Source organism: Somniosus microcephalus, chromosome 21, assembly GCF_052327205.1.
Source record: "Somniosus microcephalus isolate GS21.2 chromosome 21, FLI_Smic_1.0, whole genome shotgun sequence".
Taxonomy (NCBI): domain Eukaryota; kingdom Metazoa; phylum Chordata; class Chondrichthyes; order Squaliformes; family Somniosidae; genus Somniosus; species Somniosus microcephalus.
In genome coordinates, this window is record NC_141007.1 from 73,865,676 (window position 1) to 73,891,919 (window position 26,244).

Here is a 26,244-nt window from a genome sequence, read left to right on the forward strand (position 1 = left end):
TTCTGACTCAGAGGCGAGAGAGTGCTGCCCACTGAGCCACAGCTGACACGCTATGTTGAACAGCAGAGTCCCTTAGAAGTCACGAGACTGCCACCGGGCGATCAATCTAAGCGGCAGAGATGACCGCGATCAGTTTAGCCGGCGGAGAGAGCGGTGATCGGTTTAACCAGCGCAGAGAGCGGTGATCGGTTTAACCGGCGGAGAGAGCGGCGATCGGTTTAACCGGCAGAAAGTGCGGCGATTAGTTTAACCGGCGGAGAGAGCGGCGATCAGTTTAACCGGCAGAGAGAGCGACGATCAGTTTAACCGGCAGAAAGTGCGGCGATCAGTTTAACCGGCAGAGAGAGCGGCGATCGGTTTAACCGGCGGAGAGAGCGGCGATTGGTTTAACCGGCGGAGAGCGGCGATCAGTTTAACCGGCGGAGAGAGCGGCGATCGGTTTAACCGGCGCAGAGAGCGGCGATCGGTTTAACTGGCGGAGCGAGCGGCGATCGGTTTAACCGGCAGAAAGTGCGGCGATCGGTTTAACCAGCGGAGAGAGCGGCGATCGGTTTAACCGGCGGAGAGAGCGGCGATCGGTTTAACCGGCGGAGAGAGCGGCGATCAGTTTAACCGGCAGAAAGTGCGGCGATCAGTTTAACCGGCGGAGAGAGCGGTGATCGGTTTAACCGGCGGCGAGAGCGGCGATCGGTTTAACCGGCGCAGAGAGCGGCGATCGGTTTAACCGGCGGAGCGCGCGGCGATCGGTTTAACCGGCAGAAAGTGCGGCGATCGGTTTAACCGGCGGAGAGAGCGGCGATCGGTTTAACCGGCGGAGAGAGCGGCGATCGGTTTAACCGGCGGAGCGAGCGGCGATCGGTTTAACCGGCGGAGAGAGCGGCGATCGGTTTAACCGGTGGAGAGAGCGGCGATCGGTTTAACCGGCGGAGCGAGCGGCGATCGGTTTAACCAGCGGAGCGAGCGGCGATCAGTTTAACCGGCGGAGAGAGCGACGATCAGTTTAACCGGCGGAGAGAGCGGCGATCAGTTTAACCAGCGGAGAGTCTCACTGACCTCACTCCCTCAGACCAGAACCAAAAACAAGTAAATATAAAAGACACCGAAGAAAAGGGGGAATAAAGATCTGATTTCGATGGTCTTGCGAAAGAGCTTGTTTTTTCTGGCACTCGTGTTGACTGTGACTCAGGGCGACGGGAGCCAAAGCAAGCGGTGATTGCAAACAGCTGGATGGAAGATGTGAGTTTAGAGAAAAGAGGAGAAAAAAACAACTTGAAATTCAGGACAGCTGGTGGGTTACCTTGTTGTGGTTTTGTTGCTCTGTCTCTGCTTTAATTCCGTGACTTTCTTGGACCAGGAACTGATCCTCTGTCAGAAAAACAGGAAATCGGGAGCCGGGCTCAGGCTGTTCGATGCACCACGCCATTTACTGAAGTCCTTGTCTATTTTTCCAGCTGGTGCGGTACTGAGCGATACCGACTTAGAGAAATGCCAGAGATCAATCGCCGGTCTGTGCCGAATTAACTGACCTCAGCGAGAGCTGTCGGTGGGATTTTGCAGAGAAGCAGTTTCATTGCAATTGACCAGCGTTTAAAATCTAGTTCAGTGAGCGATGTGGGGTTGCTGTCCACACCGACCCAGCACCGTATTCCAGGCTGGGACATGGCTGTGCTACTGGAGATGATTGGGGAATATCAGCCTCTGTATATTAGTTGCATAGTCGTGAGTTTGACAGAAAAACGTTTGGAATGGCGGAATATGATCCAAAAGACCAGTAAAAATCAAATAAGAGGTAAAAGAAAAAGACTTACAAAGTATTTACAGCACAGAAACAGGCCATTCGGCCCAACTGGTCCGTGCCGGTGTTTCTGCTCCACATGAGCCTCCTCCCACCCCTCTTCATCTCACCCCATCAACACATCCTTCTATTCCTGTCTCCCCTGTATTGTATTTATTTAGCGCATTTCATGACCTCAGGACCTCCCAAAGTCTTAAGAACCAGTGAAGTATTTTTTAAGTGTCGTCACTGTTGTAATGTAGGAAACGCAGCAGCCAATTTGCGCACAGCAAGCTCCCGCAAACAGCAACGTGATAAATGACCAGATAATCTGTTGTAGAGATATTGGTTGAGCTGTAAATATTGGCCAGGACGCTGGGTGGAACTCCTCTGCACTTCTTCGAAAAGTGCCTGGGGATTTTTTTTTTTACCTCCACCTGAGAGGGCAGGTGGGGCCAAAGTTTAACGCCTCGTCTCAAACACAGCACCACCGACAGTGCAGCACTCCCTCAGTACTGCACTGGAGTGTCTGCCTAGAGTTGGACTTGAACCCAAAAACTTCTGACTCAGAGCCATGGCTAACACCCAACATAGGTTCCTTGCTATAAAAATCAGAAAATGCAGGAAACACTCACCAGACAGCGACAGGGAGAGCTGGTGCGCAGCTGACGGAAGCTGGCTCCAGCAACGTTATTTAAAGGCATCAGTATTAATCACTCGCAGCTGTCAGGGCAGGTTAGTTTCAGTGGCTTCTTGTCAGTTTCACCCAGTGGATGAGTTTGTATGAGTAATTTCAAGCTTTATTTTTATCAGCAGTCTTCTGGCAAGTGCAAAGTGGCTTCATTTATTGTTCAAAGATTCAAACTGCGACACTTGGCAACATTAATGGGGGCTGTACTGGCACCTCGCCCTCCAGGATCTATGGCGGAGGGAGCGTAGGCAGTGAGAAATATGGGAACAAGTGCGCAGAGGGATGAGGAGGGACATCAGGGCCCTTACCTTCCGAGGGTATTCCGACAGCACCTTTCCAACCTTCAATTAAGCGAGGAGCAATGTATTAGAGGGCTCCACATCACCGAGGTGGTGGTCACAGAACTCTGCCACCTCCTCCAAACAGACCTCCAGCCTCACACCAGGATGACTTAAACCCCAGATCCCTTTTGCTCACCACATGCCCATCATACCATCCCTGTGTCATGCCATATCACAACATCCTCCTGGGCGCAAAGGTGAAATGAGAGAGACCACAAAATATTGCAAACTCCATTAATAAATTTATGCAAAAACATATCACACATGTTCTAATAACTAATTACCCTTGTGCCCGCCATAGTTGAATAGCTGTCATTGTGTGCAAGGTGTGAGATGTGAGTGTTGGTAAGTAGAGACTGTTGGTGGGTGAGTGCTGGGGGTCTGGTGCTTTGGACAGTGTGTGAAGCTTGTGGTACAGATGGTATGCAGCATTTGTTGAAGCATTCACTCACCCTGACCACCCGACTGAGGTGGATCTGCCATGAGCACACCTGCTTCAGTCCTCCGGCTCGTTCTCCTTGTGCTTCTCCTTGCTGAGGCAGCTGCACAGCCAGCAATGCTGAGAATGAGGTGCTGCAGCATCAATGAACCGCCCCTTTAACTACTGGGAAAAGCCTGTGGCAATGATGAGTTGAGATTAGACTGCACCCGATATTGGTCCACCCTTTCAGTGTAACGCCACTGAGCTAGGCCTTTAAGACTTGATTTAGCACTCCAATCATTTCTTTGAGCAGTGAAAATGAATTTTGCATGCAGTCTAAAGCATTAGCGCCTGGCACTAATTCTCAAACTTTTCTAAAGATACCGCCCATTCTGGGGTAATAATGAATTTCTAGCCCGAGGGCTCATAAATATGAAATAGTCATTGATAAATCCAATAAGGAATTCAGGAGAAACTTCTTTACCCAGAGAGTGGTGAGAATGTGGAACTCGCTACCACAGGGAGTGGTTGAGGCGAATAGTATAGATACATTTAAGGGGAAGCTAGATAAACACATGAGGGAGAAAGGAATAGAAGGTTATGTTGATAGGGGTGGGAGGAGGCTCGCGTGGAGCATAAACACCGGCACAGACCAGTTGGGCCGAATGACCTGTTTGTGTGCTGTAAATTCAATGTAAATTATTCCCCATGAGGGACAGCCTGTATCATCACCACATCACAGGGTGTTGTGTGTATTGACCCACTGATTGATGGACTGCTGGCTGGGAGGAGGAGAGCTGATGACAGGGCTCAAGTGTCTCAATGGTTTTTATCAATCTGTCAATATCGGCCACAGTAATAACATGGAGACCCGAGTGTCTGACAGCAGGGAAGAATCGGTCGATTTTCAATCAGCTCATATGGTAATGGGAATGAATTACGTTCAGTGTCTGTGATGTGTGTGTTTCAGCGGATAAAGTCGGGATATTAATGTTGTGCAAGCATGAGAGTGTATTTGTGAGCAGGAGTGTGTGTGAGCATAAGTGGGAGCTTGCTGTGCACAAATTGGTGCCGTGCTTCCTACATTACAACAGTGACTATGCTTGAAAGGTACTTCATTGGCTGTAAAGCACTTTGGGATGTCCTGAGGTTGTGAAAGGCGCTCTAGAAATGCAAGTTCTTTCTTTTAATATAGGCAGTACGGCGCTCAGTAGGGTAATGCATTGCCAGTGTGGTACTGAGCCCTACAGAGCAGGAATGTCCAGACTCAATCCACGGTCCGTGTTGTTAGGTGATCCCAGCCAGGGCGTCGGTAGCAGTGCTACAATTGACATCAATGCCTTCGGGCTTGGGGGGGGGTGGGGGGGAGGAGAAAATAATCCGCCAGGTTTCTCGGTCCCGGTCAGCAGCCAGAGGCTTTTTCTGGGAAGCAGATGTTTTTGAATGTTGGGCGAGTACAGAATTGGCTGGGCCCGCGATGCCTCCCGCAGTTGAATAGCCTGCTGGCGCTCACGCCAGGTTTACACGCAAAGCATGGACACTCGAGTGAAGTAGCAGAGGGTTGCCCCGGCCCCCTGTGGACCCATACCCCAGCAAAGGTCGGTACCTATGAGAGGAGGAGCCAGAACTGGGAGGAAAGGAAACCTTGGAAAAGGACTGGAGATGATGGAGTAAGCTGGTTCGTTTACTTGTGTGAAAGGCCTTCGTGTCGCACAAACACCACCGGCCCTTCGTAGTTGTGGGAGAAGCACGATATTTCACAATGGGACAGGAAGACTGAATGACTCTCTCCGTCTACCACCTTGCAACCTTAAGCTCTGCCAAACTCCGCCGCTCGTATCTAATTCTGGCCTCTGGCGTATCCCCGATTTTCATCGCTCCACCATTGGCGGCCGTGCCTTCAGCTGCCGAGGCCCTAAGCTCTGGAATTCCCTCCCGAAACCTCTCCGCCTCGCTTAGCTCTCTCTTCCTTAAGACACTCCCTAAAACTTAGCTCTTTGACCAAGCTTTTGGCCACCTGTCCTAATATCTTCTTATGCGGCTCGGTGTCGAATTTAGTTTGATAATCGCTCCTGTGAAGCGCCTCGAGATATTTTACTATGTTAAAGGCGTTATATAAATGCAAGTTGTTGTCTGCTGAACCCTCACATCTCTCGCTCTCTCTCTCGGCAGGTTCACTGGCTGCGTCGGTGGCCGATATGACCGCACCAGTAGCTGGCTCTTCGGGAGGAGTTTACGCTCTCGTCTCTGCGCATCTAGCCAACGTAGTCATGGTAACGAGACGCAGCTCTGGGATTGCTGCCTGGGTGACAAAAGTTTCTGAAGAACTACAATTTGTGGAGTTCAAGATCCACGTTACCCATCCACTTATTACAAGCACAGATTTGTTCACTGCCGATACACATTTTCTTCACGGAGAGTCCCACCCCCACCCCACTATAGTGTAATGACTAAGTACTCTGGTCGGCTACTGAGCATATGGACCAGGATCGAGGCGTGTCAGTTGTTGGGTGACAACAAGGGCACTACAATATTTATTAAATTAATTCCCGGGATATGGGCATCGCTGGTAAGGCCGGCCTTTATTGCCCATCCTCTAGTAGCCCCGAGAAGGTGGTGGTGAGCCACCGCCGCCTTGAATTTTGTAGCGGTTTGATACAACGGAGTGGCTTTTGCTCGGCCACTTCCGAATCAGGTTGCTATGGGACGGGCCAGGTAAGGACGGCAGGTTACCTTCCCTAAAGGACCCAGATGGGTTTTTACAACAATCTGACACCTTCACTTTTACTGATGTCAGCTTTTTATTCCCAGAATTTTTTTTTAAATGAATTCAAATTCTCACACTGCCCATGGTGGTGTTTGAACTGAAGTCTCCAGATTGCCAGTCCAGTGACATAATCACCCCACTACCCTCCTCACTTGCTGCAAAGCTCCCCTCCTCTCTCATAGAGTTATACAGCACAGAAAGAGGCCCTTACGGCCCATCGCGTCCACACCGGCCATCAAGCCCTATCTAATCTAATCCCATTTTCCAGCATTTGGTCCGTAGCCTTGTATGCTATGGCATTTCAAGTGCTCATCCAAATTATAGTGTATGTGCCTTTAAGAATCCCAGGTGTGCTGTAATGCCGGTAATGACCACTCGGGCTATATAAGCCTGTATATTGTATATCCGTTAGTACCCCTCCAGACTTTGCTTAGTAAACACCTATGAACCAACTCCTGTCTTCAGTGTCTCTAGCAACACACGGACACTACACAAATGTTTCTTGGATGTTGTGAGGGTTCCTGCCTCTACCACCCTTTCAGGCAGTGAGTTCCAGATTCCAACCACCCTCTGGGTGATAAAGTTTTTCCTCAAATCCCCTCTAAACCTCCTGCCCCTTACCTTGAATCTATGCCCCCTTGTTATTGACCCCTCTACTAAGGGGAAAAGTTCCTTTCTATCCACCCTATCTATGCCCCTCATAATTTTGTACACCTCAATCAGGTCCCCCCTCAGCCTTCTCTGCTCCAAGGAAAACAACCCCAGCCTGTCCAGTCTTTCTTCATAGCTGAAGCGCTCCAGCCCAGGTAACATCCTGGTAAATCTCCTCTGCACCCTCTCCAAAGCAATCACATTCCTTCCTATAGTGTGGCAATCAGAACTGCACACAGTACTCCAGCTGTGGCCTTACCAGCGTTTTGTACAGCTCCATCATAACCTCCCTGCTCTTATATTCTGTGCCTTGGCTAATGAAGGCAAGTATCCCATATGCCTTTTTAACCACCTTATCCACCTGTTCTGCTGCCTTCAGGGATCTATGTACATGCACATCAAGGTCCCTCTGATCCTCTGTCTCTCTCTCTCACTGTCACATAGGCTGCTGATGCTTACCCATGCAGATGACCACTTGCCTGAGGTAACAGAGGAGCAATGCTCCCTGTAATTCTTATTACTGCACAGGACCCCTGGAGCACTGCGCAGCTTAAAAAGGGAACATTGCAGCGGGGTTCTGGGCTGTGCAATGATACCTCCCATAAAGAGCAGGCCTGTCCACATCAGCCTGCAGATAGGACCACCGTCTTAGCAAAAGCAAAAAGCCATTCATACATCCCAGCTAAAGTCTACTTGAACTGCAGGATTCACATTCAGACGCTGCCGGGCTGAAAACACGAGTCTTTCCTCCCCGCTGGAGGAATTGCCTACCCATGGCGCCTCCCGTCAGCTGCCTCCATGTGCTGGTAAATTTATAAAACGTGCGTTTTTTTGTAAATGCTGCAGAACCACAGGTAATAACCTCATACCTGAACTGGAGTGTGTGCCATTTCCCGCACTAACCTCCCTCACTTTTAATGAGGATACGTTGGCTAATTCTGGTGTATAGGTCACTGAGTGGTGTGTGCGTGTAAGGGGGAGGGGGGTGAGAGGGAAGGACCATGTCTACATCAATATAGAAAGTGCACCGTAAAGCAACTTTTCATAAAGTGACTTTTTTTTCCCTCCAGAATTGGTCGGGAATGAGATGTCAGTTCAAACTGATGCGGATGGGAATAGCGATGATTTGCAGTAAGTACCAGCGGAGAATGTGCTGAGTGTTCCTGTATGGGAAAGGCTAGCTATCGGCAGGTTTCGGGGGTTGGTGAAGCCCGTGCCCCTTGGGAGCCCCTGAGGTTTAAGCAGCTACAATGGCCGAAATATTGAATCCAAATGATAATCATTCAACGCGCCTTCGATGGCTCAGCAATTTTTTTTAAAATTTATTCATTCACAGGCTGTGGGCGTCACTGACAAGGGCCAGGATTTATTGCCCATCCCTAATTGCCCTTGAGTAGGCGATGGTGAGCTGCCGCCTTGAACCGCTGCAGTCCATCGTAGCAGTTGTTTTTTGATACGACAGAGTGACTTGCTGGGCCATTAAGAGTCAACCACATTGCTGTGGGTCTGGAGTCACATATAGGCCAGACCAGGTAAGGACGGCAGATTTCCTTCCCTAAAGGACATTAGTGAACCAGATGGGTTTTTACAACAATCCGATAGTTTCATGGTCACCATTACTGATGCTAGCTTTTTATTCCAGATTTATTTAATTAACTGAATTTAAATTCCCCAGCTGCCGTGGTGGGATTTGAACTCACGTCTCTGGATCATTAGTCCAGGCCTCTGGATTACTAATACATCAGCAAAATACTGCGGCTGCTGGGAATCTAAAATAAAAACAGAAAATGCTGCAAATACTCAGGCCAGGCAGCATCGGTGGAGAGAGAAACAGAGTTAACAATTCAGTTCTGACGAGAGGCCATTGACCTGAAACGTTAACTCTGTTCCTCTCTCCACAGATGGTGCCTGACCTGCTGAGTATTTCCAGCATTTTCTGTTTTTACCTACAACAGATCAGGTCAGACTTGCCAAGCGCAGGAGGGGAAAGGTCACCGGGGTCGCCACACCTGAATACTATCCAGTGACACCCACCCCAACCCCACTGTTACCGTGTGTGCGCAAATGTCAAATGATGACGGGATGGGACGACTTGAACCCAAACACTCCCAGTGCAGTGCTAAAGGAGCGCCGCACTGTCGGAGGGGCAGTACCGAGGGAGCGCTGCACTGTCGGAGGTGCAGTACCGTGGGAGCGCTACACTGTCGGAGGGGCAGTACCGAAGGAGTGCTGCACTGTCGGAGGGGGCAGTACCGAGGGAGCGCCGTACTGTCGGAGGGGCAGTACCAAGGGAGCGCCGTACTGTCGGAGGGGCAGTACCAAGGGAGCGCCGTACTGTCGGAGGGGCAGTACTGGGGGAGCGCCGCACTGTCGGAGGAACAGTACTGAGGGAACGCCGCAGTGTCGGAGGGACAGTACTGAAGGAGCGCCGCACTGTCAGAGGGGCAGTACTGAGGGAGCGTCGCATTGTCGGAGGGGAAGTACTGAGGGATTGCTGCACTGTCGGTGGGGCGGTACTGAAGAGAGCACTGCACTGTCGGAGGGGCGGTACTGAGGGAATACTGCACTGTCGGAGGGACTGTACTGAGGGAGCGCCGCACTGTCGGGGGGACTGTACTGAGGGAGCGCCGCACTGTCGGAGGAACAGTACTGAGGGAACGCCGCAGTGTCGGAGGGACAGTACTGAAGGAGCGCCGCACTGTCAGAGGGGCAGTACTGAGGGAGCGTCGCATTGTCGGAGGGGAAGTACTGAGGGATTGCTGCACTGTCGGTGGGGCGGTACTGAGAGAGCACTGCACTGTCGGAGGGGCGGTACTGAGGGAATACTGCACTGTCGGAGGGACTGTACTGAGGGAGCGCCGCACTGTCGGGGGGACTGTACTGAGGGAGCGCCGCACTGTCGGAGGGACAGTAGTGAGGGAGCGCCGCACTGTCGGAGGGACTGTACTGAGGGAGCGCCGCACTGTCGGAGGGGCAGTACTGAGGGAGCGCTGCACTGTTGGAGGGGCAGTACTGAAGGAGCGCCGTACTGTCGGAGGGGCAGTACTGAGGGAGCGTCGCATTGTCGGAGGGGAAGTACTGAGGGATTGCTGCACTGTCGGTGGGGCGGTACTGAGAGAGCACTGCACTGTCGGAGGGGCGGTACTGAGGGAGCGCCGCACTGTCGGAGGGACTGTACTGAGGGAGCGCTGCACTGTCGGAGGGACAGTAGTGAGGGAGCGCCGCACTGTCGGAGGGACTGTACTGAGGGAGCGCCGCACTGTCGGAGGGGCAGTACTGAGGGAGCGCTGCACTGTTGGAGGGTTGTACTGAAGGAGCGCCGCACTGTCGGAGGGGTAGTCCTGAGGGAGCGTCGCAGTGTCGGAGGGGCAGTACTGAGGGAGCGTCGCATTGTCGGTGGGGCAGTACTGAGGGAGTGCTGTACTGTCGGAGGGGCAGTACTGAGGGAGCGCTGCACTGTCGGAGGTGCCATCTTTCAGATCTCAGGTGGACGGAAAAGATCCCATTTGAAGAAGAGCAGGGGTACTTCTCCCCAGTGTCCTGACCAATATTCATCCCTCAATCAACAATAGATCATGTCATTATCACATTGCTGTTTGTGAGAGCTTGCTGTCCGCAGTGACTACACTTCAAAAAAAGTATTTATTGGCTGTAAAGCACTTTGGGACGTCCCGGGGCTGTGAAAGGTGCTATAGAAATGCAAGTCCGTTCTTTTCTTTGCAGTGAGTCTGGAGTTTGGTCGTGCAGTCTGGCTGAGATTCCATCCGCCTGTCCACCCATCTTGCGCCCACCCCAGCTTCGTTGCTCACCTGGGCGGAGTGATGGTGGGAATCACACTGGGGGTGGTGATCCTCCGGAACTACGAGCAGAAACTCCACGAGCAGTCCATCTGGTGGATCTTTGTCCTTGCCTACCTCGTCTTCATTTTCTTCGCTATCCTCTGGAATGTCTTTGCCTACAGTCTCTTGGAGATCAGGCTGCTCACGCCTGCCTAACTCACGTTGGGGCTGGCTTTGAACCGAGGTGAGGTGGGGGGGGTGGAGGTGAGAGGCTACAGCCCAATAGCAAAGATGCGCTCAGAGCTCAATATTAACAGACTAAACCGATCGGGCAAAGACATGACAGGATGGCGGGAAAGGATTGGGTTTGATTCAGCAATGTCTAACCAAAGCCTGCGACGAGACCAGATCAGTTCAATCATGAGGCTCAAATGAATCGGACACCTTCACGTGCTGCTAAAAGACCGATTCACGGACCCTCTCCAATGATTTATTGATTCAAATAATTACTAATAATCCAAGTTTCTTTTTAACAAGCATGACAACTTTCCCTTGCTGCTAAATAGATGGATCTGAAGACGCCTGTGTGACCCCCAGCAGAACCTCACATGGCGACTGGAAGCAGATAAAGTCAATGAGGTGACTAGTAGCAAAATGGCATCAGCGCATTACCAATCCAGTAATTCCAATCGCAGCTCCATCCACAAGTGTGTAGGACTCCGCCCTGGAGACTTGGTAGGTTCCAGGTTCAAGTTAGCTTATTCCATCCTGGAAGGCTTCTGAAGGGGGTACTACAAATGGCCTTAGCTAAGGAGGGGAGGATAAAATAGTCAGGGAGCTTATTCCAGATCGCTATTCAGTGGCACCCTGATGGAAAAGGCATGTTTGGATGTCAGCTGAGGACGCGCCCTGCGGCCGAATAGTCCGGCGACGTTCAGTCTCTCGGCTCTCAATCTGTGGGGCTGTATTACACTGGGAGTATGCACCTTCAGGAGAGGAGAGAGAAAGAATTAATTCATTCTTAAACTAGAGTCCCAGAAGGTTTGTGCTTCAGCTTCGGGGATTGCGAGAACATTATCCCAGTGCGCGGGGTCAGTGTTTGCACAGTTTGTTTCAGGGACTCGGACTGCACTGAAACTGGCCCAAACACATTTTACTGCTTTCATTCTCACCTCGCTTTTGGACCTTTTATTAAGATGCGCATGTTCCAAATGTGACCATGGACTCCAAGTGCCATTTAACTGTTGTAAATAAAGTTTTATAACATGTACAGAACTTGTTGAAACTCTGTAAATAAGGAGTTTATTTGTGCAACGTGATGGTGGGAACGTCCCTGTAGGTTGTAGATAATTTGACCCGTCTAGTGAATAGTCTTAATTTATGGACGATATTCCACAATAAATAGAAGAATTCGCAGATCAAAAGTGACCAAAATGTTTAAAGGGATTTGAAGATATGCTGTGTAAATCTGAATTTAGCCAAAAAGTTGAAGGCTGAAATAAGCCTTAAACCTGGTGGGCAGATTCCCTCTGGGGCGAGTTTCTAAAGGAGCTCGCTATAAATCCAGCTGCCTCGTGTTATCCAGGTGTGTGCATATATTGTGTATAGTTTGATGATATCAACATTCCAGGAATGCAATCCCATTAAAGGATTTTTACACTGTTTAATTTCAGAGCTAATTTGTGTGACGGAATTTCCAGGATGTGCTCATTTTAATCTTATTGGGAGCCAAGTTATTTTGTTTTGCCTACAACAATCGCTGCACTCCAGAATGTAACTGGTGTCTCGCACGCGAGATGTTTGGGGCAGGGGTGGAGGCTGAGCGAAAATGCTCATGGTATCTTCTCCTCCATTCTCCCCACCCTAAAGCAGGTGCTTGGCTGAGGCGGTGATCAGCGTCGATCTGTACTCTGTGCTTCGACACTTACAGCACGCGATCCCTCCCGATATACCATACGCTAAATGCACAGCCACCAGTCCGGCTTCGACTGAATTAAACGGAGATATTCTCCCCCAGGGATATTATTCACTTAAGTAGACGGGAGAGGTGTTAGTTGAGAGGCAGACGGATCCACACCAAGAACACCCCGGCTTAAAACTTTATTTAGAATCAAAGCAAAGGACACTGCAAATACATTTTCGAACCCGACAGAGCAACAGCCGAGCACAAGTGGGGACTCGCTCTCTGTCCTATTTACAACTGATTATTAGCAGCCACTTTAATATGGTGTGTTTCAGAACTGAATGCCCAAGTCTGTGTACTTGGAAGTAGGGGGAGTTTTAAGTTCCTCTGGTTGATGAGGTTTGGTAAAATTACTTTCTGCGCTATTCTGCCCCATCAGATTAACAACTGCATTAATAATAGCTGAGGAAATTAAACCCCTCGTTTATTACATGCCCTGGAATTCATTACGCCATATTTTCCAATGATCAGTTTCTCAGAAACTTTATTAAAACAAAAACCAATTTTATCTCGTCATCTCCCTCCTCGGTCAGGAATGTTTAGGTAGCAAGCAGGCTTTACTCGCACCCCCCACCCCCTAATTAACCCTATTATGTAAGCAGCATCAATTCTTGGTTGTCCCAAACAGGCCCCTTTCAGTCACGGTGCCTAACCTGCCACAGGACCCCTGCTTAAACCCTTTATCCGGAGAGGGGAGTCTCCAAATGTCAGTCTGGGTCCCCTCATGGGTTACCCCAGACCTGTAGTGTTGAACCCAAATGATCACATTCTACTGCCACCCCGCCCCGAGACGCAAGAGTCGGCTGTATTTGCCAGAGACAATCCCACCCCCCCCCTCCTCCTCTGTTTTTAAGGAACATGGAAGTCCGACTCTCACTGGAGGGAGCCGGATTCGGTCTGTATTACTGCCTAAAACACTGGAGAAAAACGGCCATGTGTCAGAGTGCTGGGCTCAGTAATCATGCAGCACGGCCCGGCGATGGCGAGCTGGATCACACAGGCTGCTTACACAGCACGTTACAACAACATACAAGCTGCAGTAGACAGGGCTTCTCATGCAAACGAGTGCTGCTGCTGCGGCTGTGACTATTAGTTCCACAGCCACGAGCAAAACACACAAAGTCTTTGCTGAGGTAAACTATTAGTCAGGCGCAGGTACTTAGTTAGTTAGTGGGAGTAATCACACCTTCTTCGTACATGAATTCTTCCAGAACCTTCACAACGTTCTGAGCCTCGGGCATCTCGACATGCTCCACCTTGACGTTATGCAGGAGGATGTCTCCATTGCCACAGTTCTTGAGAAAGACAAAACACTTGAACAGGGCGTAGTTGTTCATTTCAGCCTGTTGAATGTACCGCTTCAGGCTGTTCATATCCTGGATGGCCTAAAAGAGACCCGCACGGGGCGAGTGGTTTAGATTGGAATTAACCAGTAATCCAGGTTTTAAAAAAAAATATAGACTTGGGACAAGTGCTTAAGAATTAGAAACAGCATCGAGCAAGCTTCCTCGTGGTTCGGTGGGTAAAGGGCACCATCCGGTCCGAGACTGGGCTTTACGGACCAGGCAGTCTCCAGGCTCGGGTTTCTAGCCTGTGCGGAGCTTGCTAATGCCGGCTGGGGAATCACAGCTGGCCGCACCGGACCAGGGCTGGAGGAGGAGGAGAGTTTCTGCGACTCATCGCCATCCTTGCGGGCAAGTGCGTGCGGGCAAGGATGAGATCAGGCTCAGTGCTGCTCTGCAAAGGTTAACTATTCTGTGAAGAACCATCGTGTGAATCCACATATCGTTGCAGGTTGAGGTAGTGAAGTGCTCAGTCACCCATGGAACTGTACCTAGGCCATGACTGTAAGCGTTCCCCCGTCACTCTGCGACAGAACACAATACAGGGCACTGAGTGCGTTCCCGTCACTCTGCGACACAAGAGCCAGCATCTTCAGGAGAGGAAGAAAAATTGAAAACTCCCCTGGTGGAAATAATCAGTGGTGTAAACCCCATTACCCCAGTCAGATGATGTACCCCAGGGCACATCAACTTGGGAAAGGCAAAAGCCACATGAATTACTATTTAAATCCATCTTTCCCGGTCCTCCCCCCTCCCAGATCGCCGAGGGGCACACGGGCAGCATCCTTACCTTTAATTTAAAATTCTCCAGGAGTTGCCTGATGAAGAAAGGATTTCCACCTTCCAGACTGTTTAAAAAGGAAGGAGTCCAGTCTTCACAGAACTTGTTGCTCACTGCAAGACAAGACCAGGCGGTGAGTGAGTGCGGCCAGGAATCAGGCCCACCGAATAACGGAACAAAAGCATTATTTAAAAGCCGAGACAGTCGCCCAACACTTATTCAGTGAATGAATACAAAGTGGCAGGTTCCTCGCCTCCAATTGTATTTTCTGCTGGCTCAGTGGATTAGCACACAAGCCAAGCACAGAGCTGAGCCACATCAAAAGATCCCACATGATCCAAGCTCTTATCCGTGTTACATGGTTTCAGTGTCCCTGGAAGGGAAAGATCCCACTAACGTCCCCATTCCCGGGTGCTGTCCCGCGACCCTTGTTGGAAGAGCATGTGTGTGTGTGGACAGGATCAGGTGCGGCTGTGATACCTGCTGACGCTCATGGTGTCGGCTCGTGAAGAACGGCCCCGTCGCTCGAGTGCTGGAGGGCCACTGACACCAGTGAAACCACAGGAGACACAATTGCAGGGGGTGGAGCTGGGCAGAGACCATAATAAATCCAAGAGGATGGGTGGACCACCTACTCCAACAGTCCAATGCTGTTCTGTAACCTATTTGAGAGGCATTACAGTGGTGCTTAGAGACTCAACATGTGGGGCATTGGGAGTGTACTGGTCACTCTGTGACACTGCACAATACATGACAAACTCTAGCTCGCCAATGTTTGCAATGTTTCTCCCCTCCCCTCCTGAAGGAGCGACTCCTTGCTGGGATACAGTTCGATTGGCACCAATGTTTCCTATAAGCTGCGCAGCTCTCTGCCGGTCCCGAGCAGCCCGGGACCGACCTTTTCAATGTTGAAGGGTGAATGGGCCGCGCAGCCCCTTAAAGGGATCGTGCACCCAAAACAAAAATATGACAGGAAACATTGATTGGCACCAGTTTCAAGTGGTCATTATTCATGTGAGCCAGAGACTGATGCTGTCCTTGCACAGCGTGCACATGCACTTTCCAGGATGGGTCACTGCATAGCGATCAGGAACCTTGGCATATCTTCACATCACTAACCCAGGGCACTAAAGGTCAATTGCAGTCACCAAAATCCACTAAGCAGCACAGACTTGGAATGAAAGTTGGGACTATCCTGGTCTCTCTGACTCAGCAACCCACTGCAATGTCTGGGGAACCATTTCAAACTATTTCTAATTAAAACCATCTGTTGAGGAGCTGGATGGCATAAATACCATCCTCTCGCCCCCAAGTACCTGGGTTCAAACCGAGACGGATCAGATGGATGCCTCCCCTCTTTGCTGGCTGTAGCGGTCATGTGTGAAACTATTTGGACACTGCCAACCCAGATCTAAGAGTCTGTGGCCCCAAAACTATCTCCAATCCAGCAGCAATCGTCAGTCTCACTCAGAGAGGCTGTGGGATGGCAGGCGTGGGAACTTGAAACCGTCACACTGCTACGGTGTCGGCCGTCGCTCGGTGGGTAGCACTCTCGCCTCCGAGTCAGAAGGTCGTGGGTTCAAGTCCCACTCCAGAGACTCGAGCACAAAAATCTAGGCTGATACGCCAGTGCAGTGCTGAGGGAGCGCCGCACTGTTGGAGGTGCCGTTTTTCGGATGAGATGTTAAACCGAGGCCCCGTCTGCTCTCTCAGGTGGACGTAAAAGATCCCATGGCACTATTTCGAAGACGAGCAGGGGAGTTATCCCCGGCGTCCTGGGCCAATATTTATCCCTCAACCAACATCACTAAAAAAAACAACAGGTTATCTGGTCATTATCACATCCGGTGGTCATGAAAGGTGCTATATAAATGCAAGTCTTGCTTTTCACAGTAGGTTGCTCTTCTGGGGCTGGGGAGAGATGAGCCTCATTACTTGGGGGAAGAGCAAAGAGATTTACTCTGCATCTGCCTTATGCTACACCTGATCTGGGAGTGCTTGATGCCAACACTGGCTGAAATCAAAAGGTGTTCCATTGTTCAGCATTGAATGGTGTTCCAGAATAGAATTACATAGAATAATACAGCACAGAAACAGGCCATTCGGCCCAACTAGCCTGTGCTGGGGTTTATACTCCACACGAGTCAGGAACTTGGCATATCTTCCCATAGAGGGACAAGTGCACAGGTTTCACTCCCGGCCCCCGGATAAACCACCTGTCCTTTGTTGGTGCACCTTAATTCTGTTACTGTCTTTAACACAACGCCCAGTGCTCTGTGGGAGGAAGGAGGTTTGAAACTGGCCATTGTAAATTAGAATCGTAGAAGTTTACAGCACAGATGGAACACTGAAACATAAAATTCTTAGAGGGCTTGACAGGGTAGATGCTGAGAAGCTGTTTCCCCCTGGCTGGAGGGGTCGGCCATTTAGGACCGTGTTGAGGAGAAATTTCTTCATTCAAAGGGTTATGAATTCTCTGCCCCAGAGGGCTGTGGATGCTCAGTTGATGAGTATATTCAAGGCTGAGATCGATAGATTTTTGGACTCTAAGGGAATCAAGGGATATGGGGATCGGACAGGGAAGTGGAGTTGAGGTCGAAGATCAGGCAAGATCTTACTGAATGGGGGAGCAGGCTCGAAGGGCCTCCTCCGGCTCCTATTTCTTATAGAATCATGGAATAGTACAGCACAGAAGGAGGTCATTCGGCCCATCGAGTCTGCGCCGGCTCTTTCGAAGAGCAATCCAGTTAGTCCCACTCCCCCGCACTTTTCCCATATCCCTGCAATTTTTTTCTCCTTCAAGTATTTATCCAATTCCCTTTTGAAGGCTGCTATTGAATCTGTTGCCACCACCCTGTCAGGCAGTGCATTCCAGATCCTAACCACTCGTTGCGTAACAAGGTTTTTCCTCATGTTGCCTCTGGTTCATTTGCTGATCAATTCTGTGACCTCTGGTTATCGAAGCTTCCGCCATTGGAAACAGTTTCTCTTTATTTACTCTTCCTGGTTTTAAACACCTCTATCAAATCTCCTCCTGGCCTTCTCTGCTCTGTACAGCTTTGCACACAACCAACTTCAGCTCAAAGCACCCCCTGCTGGTTCAGCCCGGAGCTGCAGCGCCACGCAGGCTGCAGTTCCCTCGCTGGCCAGTGGGGTCACTGCACAGCAGATTTAGGTCAAACTCAGGAATTCCTGACAACGGGAATTTTCTGTGTGTAGTTGAGCGGGGGCTTTAAGTTCCTACCAGCATTTTGAAAGGTGGGAGTAGATTCACTGCAGTCTATAACAATAGCTTTCTGTTGTTCCTCGGACATCGCCTTACACAGCGAAGCTGGAGTGTCCTCTTGGATCAGGCCCTGAAGGCTGGCAGCACTGAGAAACCTGGCACAACAAAGCCAAGATTTACAATCGTTTTTAAGTGTTGACTTAGTCTCAACAGTAACAGAGAGGTTTGAACATTAGAGCACTTAGGATTCACATCACGAGTCCTCAGCTTTCTGCAACTCTCTTGAACCCTTGTTAATACTTATTTCAGATAAATCCCCACCACCACATCCCCCAATAATCTAACGGATTAAAGTTGTGCATCCCCCACTCCCTTCACCCTGCCAGTGACAGCCGTACCTTCAGCTGCCTGGGCCCTAAGCTCAGGAATTCCCTCCCTAAATCTCTCTGCCTCTCCTCCATTAAGACGCTCCTTAAAACCCTTTCACCAAGCCCCTCTTAATGGCTCCTTCTCTGGCTCGGTGTCAATTTTTGTCCGATTACACTCCTGGGACGTTTTACTATGTTAAAGGCAAGTTGTTGGTACAGCACGGAACCGTACGGAGTAGAAGGCCCAGGACTGATCTATAGTTTACGTTGAGTTGGGTTTACTTTTAAATGTTGGTGTTCAGAGAGATTTGGGTGTCCTTGTGCAAGAAACACAGAAAGCTAGCTTGCAGGTACAGCAAGCAATAAGGAAGGCAAATGGCATGTTGGCCTTTATTGCAAGGGGGTTGGAGTATAAGAGTGAGGAAGTCTTGCTACAATTGTGCAGGGCCTTGGTGAGACCACACCTGGAGTACTGTGCACAGTTTTGGTCTCCTTATCTAAGGAAGGATGTACTTGCCTTGGAGGCGGTGCAACGAAGGTTCACTAGATTCCTGGGATGAGAGGGCTGTCCTATGATGAGAGATTGTGTAGAAGGGGCTGATACTCTCTGGAGTTTAGAAGAATGAGAGGTGATCTCATTGTAACATACAAGATTCTGAGGGGGATTGACAGGGTAGATGCTGAAAGGTTGTGTCCCCTGGCTGGAGAGCCTAGAACTAGGGGGCATAGTCTCAGGATAAGGGGTCGGCCATTTGAGACTGAGATGAGGAGGAATTTCTTCACTCAGAGGGTTGTGAATCTTTGGAATTCTCTGCCCCAGAGGGCTGTGGATGCTGAGTCTGAGTATATTCAAGGCTGAGATCGATACATATTTGGACTCTAGGGGAATCAAGGGATGTGGGGATAATGCAGGAAAGTGGAGTTGAGGTCGAAGATCAGCCATGATCTTATTGAATGGCGGAGGAGGCTCGAGGGACCGAATGGCCGACTCCTGCTCCGAATTCTTATGCTCTTATGAGTTACTCTCAGCTGAGGTGGCAGTGCAATGGCCGGAGGGTCTGGGAGGAGGGAAGCGGATAGGAACCCGGCAGACCATTAAATTAAAACTTGCTGACATCTTGTTAAGGAACACACCAGTTACCAGGCACGGCAAAACTAGTTACCAGGTACAAGATCCGATTTACACACCAGAGCATTTCTTACCTTTCAACATCCTGTTTTATTTTGTTGTCTGCACCTTTAACTTCCACTGGAGTGTGGCTCAAAGCCTAGAAAAATACAACAGCTGGCGGTTAGAGACCCACACAAAAACTCAAGTATTCAGAATCTACAACTTATACCCAAGTCCAAAGCTCAAAATGGCCTCGATATCCAATACGGGGTGCGGTAGCGCAGTTGTTATGTTACTGGACCAGTAATCCAGGGGCCCGGTCTAATGATCTGGGGACTTGAGCTCAAATCAGCTGGGGAATTTAAATTCAGTTAATTAAATAAATAAATCTGGAATAAAGCGCTATTTTTGAAAAGCAGGATCAGTAATGGTGACCATTGTCATAAAAACCTATCTGGTTCACTAATGTGCTTTAGGGAAGGAAATCCGCCGTCCTTACCCAGTCTGGCTTCAGACCCACAGCAGCGTGGTTGACTCTTAACTGCCCTCTGAAATGGCCAAGCCACTCAGTTGTACCAAATCGCTAACAAGAAGTAGCATGGATTGCAGCGGTTCAAGAAGGCAGCTCACCACCACCTTCTCCGCTGAAGGTAAGCATGCAGGTGCAGCAGGCGGTTAAGGCGGCAAATGGTACAGGAAACTCTCGATTTACCGGCACCTAACCGGAAATCTCTGTTAACCGGCAAAATTCAGGACTATGTTCAGATAAGTTTTACTTCATATTGATGGCGGTTCCTGGATCTGTGGCCGTGTAACCAGGGTTCCTGCACCTGTTGCTATGCAACAGGGACACCTGGATCTGTGGCCGTGTACGGGGCTCTCGTACCTTTTACTATACCTCTCTGTAATCCGGACTTTTTGATAAACCGGCACCATGCCGGTCCCGTCGGTGCCGGATAAAAAAAAGAGTTTCCTGTATGTTGGCCTTCATAGCGAGAGGATTCGAGTACAGCAGCAAAGATGTCTTGCTGCAGTTGTACAGGGCCTTGGTGAGACCACACCTTGAGTATTGTGTGCAGTTTTGGTCGCCTTATCTGAGGAAGGATGTTCTTGCCATGGAGGGAGTGCAGCGAAGATTCACCAGACTCTCGAGTCAGTACAAAGAAGGTTCACTCGGTTAATCCCGGGGATGAGGGGATGGACATATGAGGAGAGGTTGAGTAGATTGGGACTCTATTCATTGGAGTTCAGAAGAATGAGAGGCGATCTTATTGAAACATATAAGATTGTGAAGGGGTTGGATCGGGTGGTTGCGGGGAGGATGTTCCCGATGATGGGTGAAACTAGAACTAGGGGGTATAGTCTTAGAATAAGGGGCTGCTCTTTCAAAACTGAGATGAGGAGGAACTACTTCACTCAGATGGTGGTAGGTCCATGGAATATGCTGCCCCAAAAAGCTGTAGAAGCTACATCATTACATAAATTTAAAACAGAAATAGACAGTTTCCTAGAAGTAAAGGGAATAAAGGGTTATGGGGAGCGGGCAGGAATTTGGACATGAGTCTAGGTTCGGATCAGTCATGGCCCTGTGGGTAGCGGAGCGGGCCCAGGGGCCGTGTAGCCTGATCCTGCTCCTATTTCGTGTGTCTAATTCTGTTAGATTCAGGAGATGGTTCTGTGATAGTAGATTGGCGGTTAGGATCAGATCAGCCATGATGTTATTGAATGGCGGAGCAGGCTCGAGGGGCCGATTGGCCTACTCCTGCTCCTATTTCTTATGTTCTTATACCTGGGATGGCAGGAATGACGTCTGAAGAGAGATTGAGTCGACTAGGCTTATATTCGCTGGAGTTTAGAAGAATGAGAGGGGATCTCATTGAAACATAAAATTCTAACAGGACTAGACAGACTAGATGCAGGAAGGATGTTCCCAATGGCGGGGGAGTCCAGAACCAGGGGTCACAGTCTAAGCCATTTAGGACTGAGATGAGGAGGAATTTCTTCACCCAGAGAGTGGTGAACCTGTGGAATTCTCTACCACAGAAGGCAGTTGAGGCCAACTTATTATATATATTCAAGAAGGAGTTAGATATATTTCTTAAGGCTAAAGGGATCAAGGGATATGGGGAGAAAGCAGGGGCAGGGTACTGAATTTGGATGATCAGCCATGATCTCATTAAATGGCGGAATAGGCTCGAGGGGCCGAATGGCCTACTCCTGCTCCTATCTTCTATGTTTCTCAGTTAGGGATGGGTAATAAATGCTGGCGTTGCCAGTAACGCTCACATCCCATTAACAAATAAAAAATCACACTTTGGACTCGTCCCTTACAACCCTGCGATTTTAAATAGAATGAATGAAAAATACACACGGGTCGCAGGTTTGCTTTCTAACTATGCTTGGATCAACGGAGCCCAGCCGGTGTGGATTTAGGACCACTGCAGTTGGCTTTCTTGCTCCCGTCAGGGATCGGAAGGAAAGGGAAAAAAATGTCAGCCACGATCATGCTCCTGGTCACTATTCAGTGGGAGTTGCATATGTGGTTGTTGGGTAAGGACACAGCCAAGGCAAGGATTAGATAGAGCAGGAAGTCCCAGGTCAAATCCCTGGTCAGCGCGGAGTTTGCTGATTCAACTAGGGCAGCGCTAAAGGCACAACTGATCTCGGCACCCGAGGGGAAAAGGCCGGGCCTCCCGTCACAATCCAGCGACCCCCATGGGGATACGCGCGTGGACCTCTGGCAAGGACGGGGGTCAGCGTCAGATGCAATGCCCTCCACGGTCAAACATCCTGCTGACACTCACAACGGCCACTTTAGCAAAGTCCTAGAGGGACGGCAGAATCCATGGAACTGCGCCAGCCAGAACTTTCAGGAGCGGAGGGCAGAAAATTGCCAGAAAAGGGAAGGAATTTAAAAAAACACATTTCTCATCAAATTTACCGTAAATACATATTTCAGATAACAGCGGTGCCTGTTTTTCTATATAAATACTCACGGCCCATAACAGAACAGGGAGCCGGTCCTGGAACAGCTGCACCACCCTTTGTATGTAGAGCACAGAGTCATCATACCAGCTACTCAGGTATGGCTGGATATGCAACTCGACAGCACCAGCCTGTGGAACACACACACACAAGGTTAAAGTTTGGCTCGGGGAAAGTTTAATCCAGTGGGTAGCAAGCCACGCAAACCACAAAGGTCCTGGCTTCAGTCCCCAGTCTGTGCTGAGACGACAACAACAACTTGCATTTCTATAGTGCCTTTTATGTAGTAAAACACACCTAAGGCGCTTCGCAGGAGATATTAGGGCAGGTGACCAAAAGCTTGGTCAAAGGGGTAGGTTTTAAGCAGCGTCTTAAAGGAGCAGCGAGAGGAGGGAATTCCAGGGCTTAGGGCCTAGGCAGCTGAAGGCACGGCCGCCAATGTTGGAGCGATGAAAATCAGGGATGTTCAAGAGGCCAGAATTGGAGGAACACAGATCTGGGAGGGTTGTAGGGCTGGAAGAGGCTACAAAGATAGGGAGGGGGGGGGGGGGCGAGGTCATGGAGGGATTCGAAAACGAGGAGAATTTGGAGGTTGTTCGTGGACAGACTCAGGCTCAGCTGTGATACCCGCACAGTTGTATATCCTGCCTGTACTATAAAGGCTCCCATTTGAACAGCTGCCACAGGTACGATAGGACCAGTAACCCTTGGGTACTTCACCCAAATGTTCGGTCTTCATGCGCGAGCCTATACAATGAGTGCCGGGGGGGGGGGGGGGGCTGCACAACGGAACCCAATGATGTCCTCAAACAACAGCCAGAAAATGTGGGTTTTCTCCTCCTTAATCTAAGGGCACTGAGGCCAAATCAATGGAAAAAAGGAAAAAACACGAATGGAATTGATGGGCCTTCAATAACCACAAAACTAGAAGTTATAGACTTAAACAAGTTGGCTTTTAATCACTAAGATCAGAGCTAACATCTCAACACGCCGACTGGTTCACAGGAATGAGTCATACAGATCCTGGGATCTTTATGTAAGAGAAGTCAGGGGCGAAGCCAAGAGCCAAGACCTGGAACCTCCCAGGTTAGTCGGGAAAGAGGAAGTGAAACTATACACAGTGGGGAAGGGTAATATACATGAGTACAAAACGAATACAGGATCAAGACAAACAGATTTCATTACAGGAATTCTACAGAGCCTTTCACGACCTCGGGAAGTCCCAACGCGTTTTACAGCCAGTGAAGTACTTTTGAAGTGCAGTCGCTGTTGTAATGTGGGAAATGCAGCAGCCAAATCGTGCACAGCAAGCTCCCACAAACAGCAATGTGATACAGGAAACTTTTTTATCCGGCACCGATGGGACCGGCGTGGTGCCGGTTTATCAAAAAGTCCGGATTACAGAGAGGTATAGTAAAAGGTACGAGAGCCCCGTACACAGCCACAGATCCAGGCATCCCTGTTGCATAGCAACAGGTGCAGGAACCCCGGTTACACAGCCACAGATCCAGGAACGGCCACTAATATGAAGTAAAACTTACCTGAACCTACTCCTGAATTTTGCTGGTTAACAGAAATTTCCGGTTAATTTAGGTGCCAGTAAATCGAGAGTTTCCTGTAATGAGCAGATAATCTGTTTCACTGAGGTTGGTTGAGGGATAAATATTGGCCAGGATACCGGGGAGAACTCCCCTGCTCTTCTTTGAAATAGTGCCATGGGATCTTTTACGTCCACCTGAGAGAGCAGACGGGGGCTTCGGTTTAACATCTCATCCAAAAGACCGTGCAGCACTCCCTCAGCACTGCACTGGAGTGTCAGCCTAGATTTTTGTGCTCAAGTCCCTGGAGTGGGACTTGAACCCACAACCTTCTGACTCACTGCTACCCACTGAGCCATGGCTGGCATGACAACTTGCATTGATATAGCACCTTTAACGTAGTAAAACGTCCCAAAACACACCCACCATCAACTCGACAGAGATCAGCTGGCCCAACGATTGAATTTGAAACTACCCTGATCTGCAGGACCCAGTGCCACACAAGACAATGCAGTTCACACCTTTAATTTAAAAGACATTAAACACACATCAGCACATCAATGTACAGAGGGAGGGACTGTTCGAAAAGAGTGCAGACTGCACTGAAGCACCAACCTTAAACATCACTTTGCCCTCTCCCAGTTCATCAGGAACTGCAGCAGCAGGGATCCAACCCACGTTAACTCTCCCACCAAAACCATCGCTAAAACCCTTCAGAGACTCCCTAGTAGGCACTGCTGGAGTAGCAATTACCGATCATTTGCCTGCACTTTTGGGACTGGGGCCGGCTGTGGGGGGGGGGGGGGGGTGGGTGCAGGATTTGGGGGTTCAGGTTCACAAGATATGAAGAGCGAGTGGTAAATGGTGAATCTATATAAAACCTGAGCAAGACCACAATTGGAGCGCTGTGTGCAGTATTGGGCTCCACACTATAGAAGATAGGAGCAGGAGTGGGCCATTCGGCCCCCCGAGCCCGCTCCACCATTCAATGAGATCATGGCTGATCATCCAAACTCAGTACCCTGTCCCTGCCTTCTCCCCATACCCCTTGATCCCTTTAGCCTCAAGAAATATATCTAACTCCTTCTTGAATATATTTAATGAACTGGCCTCCACTGCCCTCTGTGGCAGAGAATTCCACAGGTTCACCACTCTCTGGGTGAAGAAATTCCTCCTCATCTCAGTCCTAAATGGCTTACCCCTTATCCTTAGACTGTGACCCCTGGTTCTGGACTCCCCCGCCATCGGGAACATCCTTCCTGCATCTAGTCTGTCTAGTCCTGTTAGAATTTTATAAGTTTCAATGAGATCCCCTCTCATTCTTCTAAACTCTAGCGAGTACAAGCTCAATCGACCCAATCTCTCCTCATACGTCATTCCTGCCATCCCAGGTATCAGTCTGGTGAATCTTCGCTGCACTTCCTCCATGGCAAGAACATCCTTCCTCAGATAAGACGACCAAAACTGCACACAATACTCAAGGTGTGGTCTCACCAAGGCCCTGTACAACTGCAGCAAGACATCCTTGCTCCTGTACTGTATAGGCAGGATATGGAGGCAGTAGAGAGATCACAGTGCAGATTCACTTGGAAAGTTGCCTGGCATGAGGATATACAAATCCAAGGAACGACTTGAAGAACTGGGACTGTTCACATTAGAACAGATAACATTAAGGGGTGATTTGATAGAGGTGTTTAAAATTATGATGAGACGGGACAGAGTAGGTTGAAACAAACTGTTTCCAGTGATCGAGGGGACATAGATACGAGATTAAATGTGAGAAATTTAGGAGAGAGCGCAGGAGAACTCAACACCGAGGGTTTTGAGTCTGTGGATTCCACTACTGGAGTTAGCGACTGAAGCAAAGACTGTGTCAACATTTAAAAATTGTTGGATAGGTAGTTGAAGGAGAGGGGAAATAACAGAGCAAGCACATGGGATTCGGGAGTATCCCTGTGTAGGAGATAAACACCAGCATGGGCTGGTTGGGCCGAACAGCCTGTTGTAATTTCTACATAAATAGAAGGTAAATAGCAAAATCCCTTACCTCAGCATCCAAGTAAAGCTGTAATCCCTGGGCATATTTATCCAACTCGATTCTGAAAGTATGGTCTTGTTAAGCAAACAAACGATGGCATCACAAAAAAACCCACAAACTGCAGCTTTATTGTATAAATCTGGGAATTTGTAACACAGTCTTTTCCTTCCCCTCAATTCCAAAGCTGTCAACGCTCAGCTGGGGCACAGTTGCACAAGCGCAGGATGCCCTCCAGTACGTGCAAGACTAGCCAGCATGCGCAGGCAGGTTACTGACCATGGAGAGCATCAGAGCAAAGCCCAGCCTGGTACAGGGATTACTGGATAGGCATCTGGAGCAGGAGCCCCAGATGATTTTCCCCACTTCCTTACCAGATGACGTCAAGGTCAACCCTAGGCTCCAAACACCAGCCGCACTGGTAGATGACTCCGAGTAAATTGAGGGATGAACTTGGGGCATTCTGGGCA

The 26,244-nt window shown here is 49.6% G+C and overlaps 2 protein-coding genes across 3 annotated transcripts in view; one reads left to right on the top strand and one right to left on the bottom strand.

Moving 5' to 3' along the window:
* Positions 1 to 12,087, top strand: part of rhbdl3 (rhomboid, veinlet-like 3 (Drosophila)) — a 46,436-nt gene extending 34,349 nt beyond the window's left edge. The window contains exons 8-10 of the mRNA XM_085963960.1: positions 5,400 to 5,500; positions 7,716 to 7,776; positions 10,369 to 12,087. Of these exons, the coding sequence (XP_085820086.1) occupies positions 5,400 to 5,500; positions 7,716 to 7,776; positions 10,369 to 10,640 (434 nt within the window). The 3' untranslated portion in view covers positions 10,641 to 12,087. The remainder of the gene's footprint in view (positions 1 to 5,399; positions 5,501 to 7,715; positions 7,777 to 10,368) is intronic.
* c21h17orf75 (chromosome 21 C17orf75 homolog) overlaps positions 10,876 to 26,244 on the bottom strand; it is a 29,826-nt gene continuing 14,457 nt past the window's right edge. The window contains exons 5-11 of one of the 2 annotated variants that reach the window (XM_085963958.1): positions 25,787 to 25,844; positions 22,213 to 22,332; positions 19,309 to 19,373; positions 17,756 to 17,892; positions 14,521 to 14,624; positions 13,574 to 13,772; positions 10,876 to 11,410 (exon numbers count right to left, since the gene is read on the bottom strand). In XM_085963958.1, the coding sequence (XP_085820084.1) occupies positions 11,277 to 11,410; positions 13,574 to 13,772; positions 14,521 to 14,624; positions 17,756 to 17,892; positions 19,309 to 19,373; positions 22,213 to 22,332; positions 25,787 to 25,844 (817 nt within the window). In that variant the 3' untranslated portion in view covers positions 10,876 to 11,276. Of the gene's footprint in view, positions 11,411 to 12,511; positions 13,773 to 14,520; positions 14,625 to 17,755; positions 17,893 to 19,308; positions 19,374 to 22,212; positions 22,333 to 25,786; positions 25,845 to 26,244 lie in introns of those variants that run through there. The other variant, XM_085963959.1, reaches the window with a different exon arrangement.